The sequence below is a fragment of the Danio aesculapii genome, chromosome 6 (assembly GCF_903798145.1).
Source record: "Danio aesculapii chromosome 6, fDanAes4.1, whole genome shotgun sequence".
NCBI lineage: Eukaryota > Metazoa > Chordata > Actinopteri > Cypriniformes > Danionidae > Danio > Danio aesculapii.
Window position 1 is genome coordinate 12,885,403 of NC_079440.1, and position 16,469 is coordinate 12,901,871.

General features: G+C 37.4%; 1 protein-coding gene across 1 annotated transcript in view; it reads left to right on the top strand.

Annotated features, from left to right (window-relative positions):
- LOC130230040 (fidgetin) overlaps nucleotides 1-16,069 on the top strand; it is a 30,638-nt gene extending 14,569 nt beyond the window's left edge. The window contains exon 3 of the mRNA XM_056458983.1: nucleotides 14,378-16,069. Within this exon, the coding sequence (XP_056314958.1) occupies nucleotides 14,378-15,573 (1,196 nt within the window). The 3' untranslated portion in view covers nucleotides 15,574-16,069. The remainder of the gene's footprint in view (nucleotides 1-14,377) is intronic.
- Nucleotides 16,070-16,469: the final 400 nt, after the last annotated feature.

Sequence of the window (16,469 nt, forward strand, 5' to 3'; positions counted from 1 at the left end):
TATCGATATTGAATGATATAAAACATATCGCAATATCGGCCAGCAGCACCCCCCCCCCTCCCCCTAAAATGGACTTCAGTAATGAAAACTTCATACACTTGGAGCTGTATGCGGTGGTTGGGTTTAACTTTAAATTTGAATTCGGTTGTCTCTTAACCTTTCTGCATCATTTTCCAGTGACTCTACAAAACAACAATCTTGTTTCAGACTCTGAGCTTAAACTTTCATAGACCTTTCACTGCTGAGGCTCCGTTCTCTTATACTTGTCTGCGGCTCTCCCTCTCTCTCTTTCTCTCTATTGCAGCGCTCAGCAGGCCAGGGCTGAAAGTCAGTCGTTTTGAAGAGAGGACGTTGAGATTGAATGGCTCATTCACATTAAAGAAGAATTAGAGGGCTTCCACCCTGCCACTCTTACAATAGTCAAACAGCCTGGCACAACAGGAGAACTGTTCACGCCAGCTAACACACAAATACACACACTCACACACGCAGACAGAAAAGCGTGGCCTTTGTGTCTGGTAGAAGAGAGTGAGGTTTTGTACCAAATGTATTCTCTGCTTTATTTTTAGATGGATAATATGATTTCGATCTGTACAGTACTGTGGCTTGTGTCATTGCTCATCCAAAAAATTATGACTTTCTTTCCACCATTCGGCAGTCAGGCTGCTCTTTTCCATCCAGTGAAAATAAATGGTCACCACTGGCTTTCAAAAGCCAAAAATAAGCACCTATAAAGCACCATAAAAGTATAATATTCTATAAGACAAGAACAATAGGACTATATGGTAAAAAAAGTATAATTATATCTAACCCAACAGCAAAATCTTCACCAATAAAAATATCTACACTAATACATAGTTAACCCTTTTGTACTGTTCAAATTGACCTCTCTTTTCGCCCAAAGTGTATAGTTGAATTTTCAAAGCATTTTTCCAAAAACACATGTGTACCAAAGTAAGGTTTGTCACCAAAAATCATTTCATTTGCTGAAACACAGAGAACGTTGTGGCCAAATTAAGGCCAAGATTACCCAAAAACATCCCCAACAGCACACAAGGGTTAATCGCTATTCATTATTCCTATAACGTGTTCTGCACTTTTGTTGCCTGCCGCTTTAAATGCTCAAGATCCTTAAAGTAGGATGATTTGTAATTGGCTGTTTGTGTTTTAATGTTTGTCAGCTGAAAATCATAAATTGTGAAAGTAGTTCCAACAATTTTTTTTTACATTGTGTGGTTATTGGTATAGTAATGGTTTATTTTGATATATTTAGAACATTTTTAGAAATATATTATTGCAGCTATTGTTAGAGCTGTTGTGAAATGCATCGCTATTTTTACAGTAGATGGCATTGTTTTTATTTATTTTATTTATTTGACATGGACATCACAATTACACTGGACAACCTAATGCATTTGTTTAAATGTTTTAGCAAACTTGCTAATTCTCAACACCTGTCAACAGGAGGCTTGACAAAATTGACAAAATGGAACTATAATAATAAAAAAAACATATACACAGCATTATAATTCTTTACATAAAATTACTGGAGCAAAAGCAAAAGTAAAGGCGACATGATCCAACAAACTAACAGTAGACTATTTGTGCAAACACTGCTGTTTTGCTTTTAACCACTTTTTAAGAACACTACTAAAAATATTTAGAATACTTTCTGATATTAAGCTAACAGGTAAATCATTCCACAGTGGTCACGCAGGGACCTTCTGTGACCGCGAGAAATGCAAACGGCTGAAGTTTAAGGTAGACGCAATGAAAAGTACACATGTTTGCAAACCCACCTACAAACAAACTAAGTTACAAACAATAATTCCGATTAGAGTGATCATGTGGTGAATGTTGATCTTGTGTTGAGCCCAATGAGCCTTACATCTAAAAACAGAGCAAGGGTGTTGCTTTAGTGACATCGCTTTGACTCACACGCTGAAAATGGCCGAAGTGAAACAACAAACTGAGGATATGGTGATGCGCGCCTGTCAATCAATATTGGTGGGCAGGGGGACCGCACTCCTACGTCAAGTTGCGGTCGATCTGAAAACCGCTCCAATTGGTCTACCGTTTTTATGTTGTTAAATTGAAAAAAAAAAGGACTGGGTGTGTTTATATCACCCTAATATGGCGGTCTATACACTATACCTACACATATGTCTGTCCAAACAGCTTGAAAAGTAGATTTTTAATTGCTTTATGTTCTAATCACTTAAATTTGTAAAAACAATTAAGTTAACTTAATTGATTTGTGTTGGGACAACATGAAGGAATTGTGAACCCAGCATTTTTTTTTGCAGTGAACGTAAGGTTATATCTAGCCTGCTGTTAAAAACAAAGCTCGGACTCAAAGACAAGACTTGCTGTTTACTTCTTTTGGATATTGACAACGCTGCGTGCTGGTTGTTTGACTACAAAAACACATATTAGAGATTCAGATTAGATCATTTAAATGACATATTTTCTGACAGAATCTGCCATATACAACTGGAACTGTTTGATATCATTGTTAAAGACCTGATCTGATCTAAAATAGCTGTAATATTCTGTAATATGGTTTAATTTTTAATTTAAAAAACAGTGTGGACTGAATTGTTTGTGCAAACGACTATTGGGTCTTTCTCTTATATTTGTAAATAATATAAAAATTAATTTGAAATCAGATTTTATACTCCACTCATTACTTACTGAGATCAGTGGTGTGGAAAGATTGTGCATACGTATTTTTGTCTATATCTTTCTTTAAAGGGCTTTATCCGTTTTGCTGTTTTGCTGTCGGCGACAGTAATGGTTGTTTAATTACTCAATGAAAGCATTTTATGGATGCAGTGTGTGTGTGTGTGTGACTGAGTCTGTGATGTATTGATTTTGCTGACAGCGAAACCTGAGATTTCACTTAGGAAAAGTGAGTGTATCTGTCAGTCGATGTGCTTCTGGTTTTAAATAAGGGGTCTATATGCGTTCACGCACATGCATAAATACACACACGGTAAGCATTGTGTAAAGAGACAAAGTTTGTTAAAGTTCATCCGCCTTTAAATTCTGGAACATTGCTTTAGAAACTGCTGTGTGTGTGTGTGTGTGTGTGTGTGTGGGTCTGTGTGTATTTATGTGTGTATGTGAGATGGGCCAGAGGATTTGTAGCTAGTGGGTATATTGGAACAACAGAAAGTCATTCTCTCAAGCACCAACACACACTTTTACACTAACAAAAGTACACACACTAGATCAGCAGCTAATGGGATTGTCCTGGAAGTTTTGTAGGATACAAGAACATTTAAGAGAACATTCCAGCAAACCACAGCTAATATCTTCACATCACTTTTACCTCATGTAAGGCAGGCAAAACCAGCCAGAGAAATAAACGGCTCTCCATAATGAACAGTACTTTATCTTCCTCTTGTAGGGCAGTTGAAGTTAGTGTGTAATTCTTATGAAGAACCCTTCATGCGCTGTTTGGGGAATTTCTGCACTTATCTCAAGAGGTCTGACTGATGTGGTTTGTAATTGGGGCTTCATTTTAGACGACATCCTCATCCTCTATGCTTGTTTTATAGTCTAGCCTAGTCATAATTGCTGCTGCTTGCCATTGTTCATTCTCAGGGTTAGGAATTGGAATTTGTTTTGGCATGTTAAGGCTCATTCATATCAATAATGGTCATTTTTAAAGTACAGCTGAGTGGGTTTATCGAGTTTGTACAATATATTAAATTAGAATATATTATAAATGACAACATATTATAATTGCTGGCACAGTGGCGCAGTGGTTAGCACTGTCGACGCACAGCAAGAAAGTCACTGGTTCGAGTCCTGGCTGGCTAGACTCGTTGGCATTTCTGTGTGGAGTTTGCATGTTCTCCCCATGTTGGTGTGGGTTTCCCAGTACTGGGATGCGGCTGGAAGGCATACCTGTCAATATTGGGATTTGAAAATAAGGGATATGCCCACCACAATAAGGGATAAAAACACCAAGATTGACATCTTTAGATATTATTATTACTATTAATTATGTGTATATGTAAACCCATGCACCCAAAATCCAGACTTTCGCTCCGCTTCAAATCGCTTGTACAGAATCCGTTTGGGAAACAGTGTCTATTTATCACTATAGAGTGCGTCAGCTGACAGTCATGCACATACAGTATATGACTGTTTTAAAGATTGCATATGAAGGGGAGACTGTACCTGTAATGAAAAGTAAAGGGAATCCTGCCGTTTTTATAATTATTTCAAAGTGTTTTCATGCCTAAATAAAGCGAAAGCACAGAACAGACTCTCATGTAAGTGCAAAGGGGCGGCCCCCGGTGGTTCGGCGGTATGGGTTGCGTATAGGGAGGCTCGGCTCTTTAATATTTATTTGCCCCCCTTTAGAGAAAGACTAAAAATACAGGAGAAATACAGCAAAAAACTTTTACGGGATGATAGAGAGATAGAACTGTAAAATACGGCAGAATCCCGGGAAAAATGGGAGGGTTGACAGGTATGTGGAAGGGCATCCGCTATGGTGGGCCGTAATCGGCATTAACGTGCTGCATTAATGCAAGACTCTTATCGCGCGATAAAAAAATATCGCCGTTAATCTATTCTCAAAGTTGGGTTGGGAGCTGGGTCTGTTCTACCCAAGCTATGATGACTTTCACCTTGATATTTTAGCATGGATGTATACCTGAACGGTGAGCCATCTGACAAAAAAAGTGCCCTTCTGAATCAAATCAGCAGGATGCCTTTCTGGATCTTTCACTTACCTCGAAGACACTACTGACTATGTTTACATGGACATCTGTAATCTAGTTATGTGCCTTAATAGACAATAATATAATTAAGGTGTTTACCTGAAGTGCTTTCATGTAAGAGTTTCCTGTAATTTTGGGTGACTTTAACTGCAGTTCGGCAGTTTCACTTTAACTCATGAACATTTTAGTGTTTCGTCTTGGAGGCGGCAGGCCATTTACAGATCTACCAACTGCTTATATTATTTCAATGACAAACGTCGTAAGCGCACTATTACAAGTCGAGATCGCATTTAAGTAATACGAGCATGCGAATCTCCTTGCTTACGTGCCGATTTCCTCTGTCCGTGCAAAAAACTTCTTGCACACCCTCAAATATATACACTGCGCAAGCGCAGATTTTATTGCGCACTCTGAAATAAACGCTGCTGAAGTGCCATTTAGTGCATTTATGTAACGAGTATGGCTCCAACATTTATTAGATTTGCTAGTAATATGTATGAACCATAGACCTTTATCCATTAATTAAGTATAACTATGGAAACTGTGTTTATCTTAACTGAAAGCTATGTCGTGTTTGCTTGTCTCAAGAATCACACACCTGTCAGTCAGCGCGTCACCTTAAAGGGCTAATTAAATAACGCACAGCACTACTACAGTTACAGAAAAGTTTGCGCTGTTATAATTCACATTCCTTTTAATATGTTTTGGAGCGATTATAACCCGCTATTTAAAAAAACGGCTGAAGGTTTTGAATGAGAAGCTGTAATGTAGCCGTGGCAGGATGAATTTTGGTGTGGCACCCCGCCATGGAAGAATGAATGTAGCGGAAACCATGTGTTTCATTCATGCCCCCATGACAAACTGGGGTATTAGACGCAAAGAAGGAGTAAGGACTAGTGAGAGTGTTATGGAATTTAATAACACACGCCGAATGGAAAGAAAAAAACTTCTGTTTAGTTCAGTTATGACTTTAGTCGGATTAAGGTAATCAAAAATCGCTGTTTGGAGCTTATGTAGGCCTACAGTTCAAAATTCATGTTTAACTGAATTAACAGTTAGTAAACACAAGTACATCTTATTGAATATAATTTAATTTCATCACCAATTATCATAGTAGAACAGTTTCTCAAGCAGTTTGTGATGCATTTTGGAAACTGGAGATGAGCCCCTGGTCTAATGCGCCACCTGGCTTGAGAAACCCGTTCTCAAAGACTTACTTTTAGTCATTATTTGGGTAGCACACATATTCTGAATGCCTTCGGCAGAATTCAATTGAGCCATTATAGATTAATCTAGATTAATTCCAAGATTACAGTGAGATTAATCTAGATTTAAAAAATGTATCTATGCCCACCTAGTAAAGACATAGGCTAAAATAGTTGGTGATTCATTCCACTGTGGCATGAGAGAGTTGCTCGTTGCTGTTGCCGAATCATCGACAGCTCTCAGCCGCTCCTCCTGCGAGCTAAGCGATTGTTGAATCGTGGCAACTCCTCCTTTACTCTGTTGATATCTGATTGTAGACCGCTGATTGCACTTTCAATTTTAATACAAATGTCATTTTTCATAGACTCCAGCGATTGTTTAAACATTTCAGCTGAAAGTGATTCTCCCTCGTGAGTACGTCGTGAGTCAGCCGAGCAAGCTGTAATAGCTAGCATCTTTTTGCCACCTCGTTTGTTGCCCGGAGCAACCATTCTACACATGATATCCACAAATTTAGTGTCTGAATGTATATATAAGCCGTATTAAAGCAAAAGAAAGTTTGAAATTAACTTCTTGGTCTGATTGTTGCTTAAGTGAAATGTCACCTGCAAGGAGCTCACTATAAATGCGTCTGCATCGTGCAGTCTAATTTCATGCTAAAGTCATGCCTTATATATTATTTGAATCCTATAACTTGATGTTTTAACAATATTAACAATACTAATATTAGTTTGTAGTGGACCAGATGCTCAGACATATTCATGTGCTGCTGACAGTATACTTTTAATGGGCTGTTTAATGTGTTTTACTCTGTGTGTAATTCATGCTTTACAGACAGCATTCTCCATCTGTAGTCATAAAAGTCATGAAAATATTTCCATTTTGCTGTCTGGGGTACATGTGCCTGTGTGTTTCTGCTGAACTTCATGAGTAAATGAGTGAAATCATGCACTGAGCTGAGCTGAGCTGGTGTGGTTTGGGAATCCTGCCCCTCTGGAATTATTAGGTTTTGGTGAGCTATCAACTTATCAAAAACCTGTTGTTAGAAACCTAGGGTTTCAGTTCGATAGTGATCTGAAATTTAACAAACAAGTAAATTCAGTTGTTAAATCCAGTTTCTTCCATTTATGACTTGTAGCAAAAGTGAAGTCATTTCTCTATTTTAATGACCTTGAGAAGGTGATCCTTGCTTTTATTTTGGGAAGACTTGACAATTGCAACTATTTGTATGTGGGTATTAGTCAAAACGCCCTAAATAGATTGCAATTAGTCCAAAATGCGGCCACGAGACTTCTGACAAGGTCTAGCAAGTATGAGCACATATCCCCAGTTCTTTCCTCTCTGAACTGGCTGCCTGTTGATTGATTTTAAACTATTATTTTTGTTTTTAAATCCTAAATGATCTGGCACCACCTTACTTATCAGATCTCCTACATGTATATAATCCTGGTAGGTCACTAAGGTCTTCTGATCACTTTATTCTATCTGTAACAAGGTCCACGTGTAAGCGAAGTGGGGATCAGGCTTCTGCTGTTATCGCCCCAAAACTCTACATCAGACATGCTCCAGCTCTATCTTTAGCTCTATCTCTATCTTTAACATGATTCTGAAACTGCATCTTTGTTCTTTAGCATTTGAGACTTTTTAATGTTAAGGGGTTTGTCTTACACTGTAAAAAATAAATCCGTAAAATTTACGGTAAAAAAGCGGCAGCTGTGGTTGCCAGTATTTTACCGTTAAAAATACGGTACAAACCGTAAAAGTAATTTTTCATTTTTACAGTAAACTACCGTATTTTAATAATTTATAGATATAATATGTCTGTATTTTGAATTACCAACATCTCCATATCTTTTGTTACACAGATAGACACGTTAACACAGCCATATGCAGGTGGTGATGAGGAAGTTTCATAATAAACCAAGGCAGAAAAAGTGTATTACAAGCAGAAAAGTGTATCAGTGTATAGAAGGCGTTTAGTGTCATTCACACAGCTACTAAACACCAGTATGGTAACACGCATAAAATTTAAGTCATGAAATAAACATTGTTGATCAACATTAGATGTAACATAAATCTCTAATGTACATAACTGATGGGGAAACAGCTAAAAAGATCCATAGTAATGTCAACAAAAAGCATAGAAAGTAATGTGCCATGCAGAGAATTCTGGGAAAGTCAATTTACGGTTATTCGCTGTATATATTAAGGAAACATACTGGTAACCAGGTTACGGATTTTTACTGTAGCATTTTTACAGTTTTTTACCATTGAAATCATGGCCATTTTTTACAGTGTATGTTTTAATTGTTAGGTATGTGATGTAGGACTTATTTTAATTAGTATTGATTGTGTTCAGCATGTTGGGCAATTTTGTATTGTAAAGAATGTGCTATATAAACTAACTAACTAACTAACTAACTAACTAACTAACTAACTAACTAACTAACTAACTAACTAACTAACATGTGCACCAAGTATTCTGACTAAAATGTTAATTTTGATAAATATTTCTTGTTGGCTGATTAATGTTTCAAATTTTAAACATACAGATGTGTATTTTTATGATAGTAGTAACCATAAAGCAAGTATCCTGATAAACCAAATAGTTTTGCATTCAAAAGTATTGTTTTTAGTGTATTGTTTAAATTTTTTAGTCTTAATTTGGCCACAACTTTGTATTGCAGCAAATTTAATAATATTTAGTGACAAATCTTATTTTGACACATATTTTGGGAAAAATGCTTTGAAATATAAAAAAAAAAATTCAACAATAGACTCTGGGCAAATTTAGTACCTTTTCGTTATGTTCATGGCAGTTTTTTCCTAATTGACCTCTATTATAATGAAATTTTTTGATTGCAAAGCCATGACACCATGACATGTGAGAGAGACCTTTTTGCACTTATCTTGATATGTCTGAGATAATCAAAATAAGCCCCTCAGCTCTCAAAACAGTAAATATAATAAGTGTGTTTATGCACGCACACTATAATCTGCAATTGTGCTCCATAGAACGCCATAGAAAAGCCAGAAACTTTTTAGCATAGGCCTATCTAAAGGGTTAATGCTGCCAACTGGTGATCATCAGTAAAAAGTACACATTTTACCTCTTCCCAAAAGGGAAACCACCAACAATCAAGAATGCATGATTATATGCTGTCATGGCTGTGCATTTCCCAGGACTGGGTTTCGGCTGGAAGGGCATCTGCTGTGTAAAACATATACTGAAACAGTTGGTGGTTCATTCCACTGTGGCAACCCCGCTGCGATGTCAATGGGGCTAAAACAGCCTCGAACATAACGAGGGTAGTAAATTTGAACACTACACAAGGGTTAAATGTTATTATTGTGTGATTTTAAGCCTTCTTTAACATAGTGTGTAGTATAGCTTACATTACATTACCGATTTGTTTTTATTGCCTTAAAGAAGATTTTTTAAAAGAATTCTAAATGACATATTCTATGATAAAGGCAAAGAGGAAAAATATTTTTTAATCTCCTCCATAGTGATTTCTCTTTCCAGTTGAAAAACAATTGATAAAAGCTTTGACAGCCATAATCCATCCAGCCTTAAGGAGCTCAAGCATGTAAAATAGCAGATGAGCAAACATCATTACATGCTTACAATTAACAGAATGTTATTGTGCAGTGGGGTGAGTGCTAATTTACTTATTACAGTTAGATTTATTGTTATTGTTGTTTGTTTGTTTGTTTGTTTGTTTGTTGGCCTTAAAGGCATAATTAATTAATTTACTCAACCCCAGGGAATGCAAGATGTAGGCGACTACAAAATGTACACTGAAAAAATTATTCAAACATGATTCTTTGGATTTACTAAATGCTTAGTAAAAGTTAAGTGGTTGTAAACAAATTATTTGGGCTGAATTTTAACAAACAAATTAATTTGAACGTTATTACATATAGGTGAATTAAATAAACTAAATTGGCCGTAGTGTATGTGTGAGAATGTGAGTGTGTATAGGTGTTTCCCAGTACTGTGTTGCAGCTGGAAGGGCATCCGTAAAACAAATGCTGCATAAAACATATGCTGGATAAGTTGGCGGTTCAAGTTGGCAGTTCATTCCGCTGTGGTGACCCCTGATAAACACAGGGACTAAGCCAACAGAAAATGAATGAATAAATGCAAGTCACTTTAGGAGTCAAAAGAACATTTACAGGCAAAAGAAAATGAATACCCTTGGCCCCTGACAATAAATTAATCATGTGACAGAAAGCATGTGTCCAATGCTGTCCAAACTCTGCTATTTCCACAAAGCTTGTTCTGTTTCTATATTTGGGCTTTCGAAGGACATGACATAAAGAGAGAAGTGCTTATAATTTAATTTTAATTATGTTATAGAGAATTTAAAAAAAAGATATAGCTCTAGCATTTGACAAAGGAGAACTTCAAGAATCTCTCTCAGTTCAGTTCTGGATTCGGCTAAAACTCCTCAAAGAAGGAGCAGCTCCAACCACAATAGACGAAGCTGTGGATTGTGAGCCACAACCTGTAAGTGTTTTTATTTGTTAAAATTGATCTATTACATGCATGTCTAGCGTTAAAGCTATGTTGTAGCAAGGACGTAAACAAGGATGTAAACAATAAGAAATGCTGTTTGGCACTGCTAACAATTTAGCTACAAATTCATATTTATTCATCAAATCACCCAAAATCAGTGCTGCAGTGTCTCTCTATGCGGATGCTTTATCCGCGCCGATACGCAAATCACAGCACATTATGTTAGCTGACCAATTAGAGCCTCTTGAGGGTGGGCTTTCGGAGGAACTAGAAAATATGACAGTCGCTGTGTATAATCAAAGTAAGATATATGAAAAAATAACATGATTTTCTACAAATGAAGCATGAACACACATTGCTTTGCATCTAATAAACATAACCAAGCCTTAAAAATACACTCAGGACCACCCTTTAAGACCTCAAGACCTTGATCTGCTCATGTTTTTCTAGACTCTAAAAGTGCTGCTGTTTAAAACGGTTTACTTGTTTTTTTATGAATCACCAAGAACCATGGTTTCTTTTCTTTTTTAAAATTTATTTTATTTTTATTTTTTTTTTTTTTTCTCATTTAGTTTTTTATTGTTGTTTCCAAATGTACATACATATGTATTGTATATAGGGTTTCCACAAAGGGTACACAAAACAACCAAACATCAGAATCCAGAAAATTGTAGAACTTAATGAAATTATAATTTCATTACAAAAACAATTCTATAAATAAATATGGAAGTTGCATTAATGATTCAAGGACATTATAAGAAACAAGATAAACTATACACTCATAATTGTTTTAAATATTATCAAAAATAAACAGATAAAATTAATTTGTTGCTTTTCAGTTACAATTCAATTTTGAATTGAACCCAGTCTACCCTTTTCTTTTTTTTATTACCTAAACTATGTACAGTACATATGAAACTGTGAGGATGGTACTTTTAGGATCTTAAATGTAAATTATTTATTTATTTGTTTATTTTTTTAAATAGGTATTGTTCTTCTCACTATCTTTCTTTTATGTTTTCTCTCATTACAAAAAAATAATACACAAAATAAACAAAATAAAATTCACATCTTTCTGACTATACATTCTATAATAAATCTGGTCTTAATGGAAGAATATATTCTACCCATTTTCTCCATGTCTCATTAAACTCCTCAGTCCGTAAACGATGGTTCATTGTTAGCCTCTCCATCTTATAGATTTCATACATTTTGTCAAACCAGTCACTAATTTGAGTTATTTTGAGCTGTAACTATTTTGTGGTTATGGCTTTTTTACAGGCTATCAGCAAAATTGTCTGCAGTTTTTTGTCAGATTTTTATTTTAACATAGGATTTTTTAAGCCTGAGTATAGAGTTGAGAAAGAAAAATCGATGGAATATGGAATATATTCTCTAAACATTTATGAATTTCTTGCCAAAATGCCTGAATTTTTAAACATTTCAAGAAAATATGTGAATGATTCGCATCATTTGAGCCACATAGTCTCCAGCAGACTGCATTTTTGTTTAAGTACAGTATCTCTTCTGCTCAGGGGTGACGAAAAAGCGAATGAGGTTTTCCCAACCAAATTCATTCCAGACTGAGGAAGATGTAGTTTCCACTGTGTTTTAAAAACACTTTTCCACTCTTCCTCAGTAATTTCAATATTACACTCTATTTCCCATTTATTTTTTATATAACATGTGTTCTCTAATTTATTGTCTTGTAGACTTTTATATAATTTAGTAATTAGTTTGGTCATGTTGGCTCCTTTATAAGCTGACATAAATATTGTAAGAAGACTATTGTTTTTGTTTTCATCGCCGTTTCTAATGTTTTTAATTTTGTTCCTTATCTATAAATATCTATGAAAGTCAGGATCACTCAGTGAATTTTCATTTTTGAAAGTTTCAAAATCCTTAACACTTCCATTATGTACAAAAGTGCTGTATGTTGAAAGTCCTTGCTTATTCCAATAGTTAAAACTAGTGTCTATTTTGTTTGGGGCAAATGCAGAGTCAAAAGCTGGCCATCTCAATATTGATGTGATACTGATTCCATTAAATCATAGAACCATGGTTTCAGCTAAAAAATGTTTATTGATACATCTTGCATGTTCTGAGGTTGAGTAAATTAATAGTTAATTAACATTTATTTCCATTTCTGCCCCAGACATGAATGATACCTCAATTAATGTGGCTTGTTGCCAACTACTTTTGCATATTTAGCATTTTCTCGTGTATCTGTTTTTATAGGTGAACATAAAACCCGAGAATTAAATGCTGAATTAATGACGACTATTATAACGTGCTAACCTCAACCGTTAAAATAAAACAAGTAATTAGAAAGCTGTTAAAAGACATCTTTTCAGATGCGTTATTGATATTGCTTTTGATCATCCGTCATTTTATTTTATTATGCTCTTCTTTTTTATCATATCATTTCTCAGCCACCTGTCCAGCTAATTGCCATTAGTGTGATTTGTACGCGGTATTGTAAGTTGCTTGGGTTTTAGTGTCTGATAAACAGTATAACTTCAGTTTTGAACAGTTAAAGCGATTACTCATGTAACGAGTGTGATGAGTGACTTTCAAAGCTTAATTTATGTCAGTTAAAGTCTTTCCAGAGGAACGGCGCCAGTTTGTGTGTGTGCGTGTGTTTGCAGTGTTTTCCCATGAGAGCACACTGACTGACCTCAAGTTGCGCGTATCGATCAGGAGGATTTGCTGCTTGATAGAATTGAATGTAATTGGGCAGTTTTTAATTGAGATGGATAGAACATGTAAATGTGGCTCCATCAGGCCAAAATCAATATCCATCTGCTGTAATAAAGATTGTGTGTCTGTTTCTGTATTTTATTTGGTTTCAACAAAACATCAGATTGTTTCTGATACACGAGGCTTTGCTAATCTATTGTACTAGCAAGGTCAGAGGAAATTCAGTGTTACTTTATCTTAGAAGTGCTGTATGTGTAATATTTTATGGCTAGGGACAACTTCTGTCTCTTTCTTTCTTTATTTATCCATCCTCTCCCCTCAATCTCTCCCTCTCTGCTGCCATATGCCAAAGTTCAATGCAGAAGAAAAGCTCTTTGTTTCATAAACTCAAATCTTAAGTCGCGTGCTTTATGAGCGAAGCAGATACAGTATTTTTAGGGGTAACATCTGTTGTCGGGTTCAGTTGCTAATGCCGAGAGCTGCATTATTGATCAGTCATTATTACAGTATGCTGAAATATTATGTTCCCGTACGACGTGCGTGAGTCAATGAAACTGAGAAAGAGACGGAGAGGGTGTAATATGAGGTTCCTTGATTACATTAAAGAGCTTTTATTTTATTCACTTGAGATGAAGCCTTCTGGTGTATCTCAGTATCAGACCCTAATGATATCATCAGAGCTATTCTTGATGCTTGTGTGGGGGTGAATCCAGATCTACCAGTACACATGTAGCTGAATTTCTCTGTCAATCTGAAGATCGCAAAACAGCTCCCATGGCTGCTTTAAAAAAGGAGACTGTATTTGCTTTTGTCTTTCAATATTTTATAATATTATTCATTTTTGTGAAATTATTTTCTATCCTAATGTTTTTTTTTTTTTTTGACAAGATGATTATGCAAAATTGGTCATTATCTGGAACTGCTGTAATTTTCTAATAATGCTAATTAACCTAAATTGCTCAAATTTTCTCTCTGCTGTGTTTTTGCAGCACACTTAATTTAAATTGCCCTGAAAAAAGTTAGAATAATAAGGATAATTAGAGTCTTTTTTATTACATTAATATTATAGCAAGTATGCATATTGATTAGCAAGTTTGTGAAGCTGAAGCTGTCTGTAAAAGAGTCGTTTTTGTAAGCTCTTTAAACTTCTTAATTTTCTATAATCATCCATATGTTTGAATTGACCCAAATTGTACTCTTTTGCTTGCAGGCGTGACCATGCAGTGGAGCCCTGAGCAGTCCCAGTGGGCGGAGCAACACTATGACATCACCTCCACCACTCGTTCACCAGGGCATAAGATCGAAGCGCTTCGGGATCCGAGGCTAACCGGTTCGACCTCAACTGCAGCGTACCAGCATTCATGGGCAAATGATGACATTTCAGCTCTGACCGCTTCTAACCTGCTCAAGAGGTATGCAGAGAGATATTCTGCTATTCTGGATCTACCTTGTGAGAGTGGACTTATGGGATATCCTGACACAGCCATCTCTGTTAGTGTAAGGGGACCCGGTATTGTGAATAACGGGTCCCCCCTTCTTAATGGACGAAAGCTGGAGGCTGAACCTTGGCTGGAGGGTGTCTATCCTCCTTTAGGTTGCATACCTGAACTTCTTCCTAAAGCGCCACTGAGCGTGTCAGATGTGTCCGTCAGTGCGTGCAACTCTCCGGTTTTAGGCAACGGGAGTCTTCCGGAACCTTGTTTTTCCAGCAGTAGTTGTAACAGTCAGACAGGCAATCAGGAATACAGCAGCACTCCCTATAGCACTCCCTTCCTCCAGCCTGTAGGTGCTTATGGTGGCCCCCTTTTCCACCCTACGCCTTCCCATCCTAGTCTAGTCTCAGCCTACAGTGCTAACACCTCACCAAATCTGTCTGCATACAGCTATCCGAATCCGCGATACCCCTCACAAGCTGTTCTTCCTGCAGGCTACAGTCCTCCTCCAGCATACCTGCCTACAGGTGTAACTCCACCTAACCCTCTTCCAGCTGTGGGATACTCATATCCCACCACCAATCTGGGTGGTAGTGTCTCTGAAAGTGATGCCCCAAGTGCTACCAACCTTTCCAAGTCATATTACCCATCAGCTCAAGGTGAAATCGGAGTGTTTGAGGAGTTTGATTTTGGCGGGAACTCCAATTCGGACTCTAGGTCTGAAGGCAGCCCTCTCTACAGACCGTCAGGAGACGACACGGTGGACAAGCAAAATGGGTTCAGCCAATCAGCAGATGTGACATCTTCATCCTTCAAGCCAGCCAATCATGGAGATTCTTTAAGAAGCCTGGAGACTCTCACCGCAGCCATGAGCGGAAGGAGCAGTGGCACGTCCGGACAACGATTCCCATCTACCTCGACTCCTGTCGTCACTCCTCACCAACATCTCTGCCTCGACACAAACACACCCTGAGCGACCGTGCTCAACCTCAGCAAGCAGTGCTTGAGTTGATGAAGTGTGAGTGCTCCCTCCAGTGGACCGGAGGTAGAGAGGAGAAACTTGCTCAAAGCCATAGTGTCAGGGTTCAATGCTGGGGCCTCAAAATATAGATGCACCGGGGGAATTCTGGGCTGTCGGGTCAACAGGGACAGGAGGAGTTTAGTTTCTCCTTTCTGCAAAGATGACACTGATGTTTATGCCCCTTCTAGCCGAGCCTAACAGGTCAATGCGAGACAGTGACCCCTGATGGAACAGACAGACCAGCATATCCTCAATGACGGACGCATATATCTTGAGTGGGAAAGGGTTCACTCCTCCATTCCGACAGATAGGAAAGTACATCAAGGGAATTTATATGACTAACGGATGTGTGGTGGCTGCCATGGAGACAAGGAGTCGCAGTAACAGATGTGGTGGTTGGACAGTAGCTATGGTTGACCATATTGCCATGGTGTACATTGTGTGTGTGTTTGTGGCCTTGTATTGGTTATTTATGTGGTGAGCTTTAATTGTAAACCTCATTCCCTTTTCAACAGGACAACTGACACATCCTGGTTTAAAGAATCCATGTGTGTGAGTGTGAGGGTGGGAGAGATAGATAAAACCTCAGGAAAGAGTCTGTCAGATAAACGCTGTATGCCTGAGCATGTAGCACAAAAGAAAAGGTCATTTCACGAACCGTCCTTGGGGAGAAAAAAATTTGGTGGTCCAAAGCAAACTGTTTTTTTTTGTCTGTTGATCAGTTTGTATGCACTTTCACTGCGTTTTAATAGAAGATACCCATCTGTTACTAGACATCTTTGTCGAGTAAAGATAAGACAGATGCACACAAATCGAGAAGCCTGGTGTTGTTGTTAGATTTGTCAAAA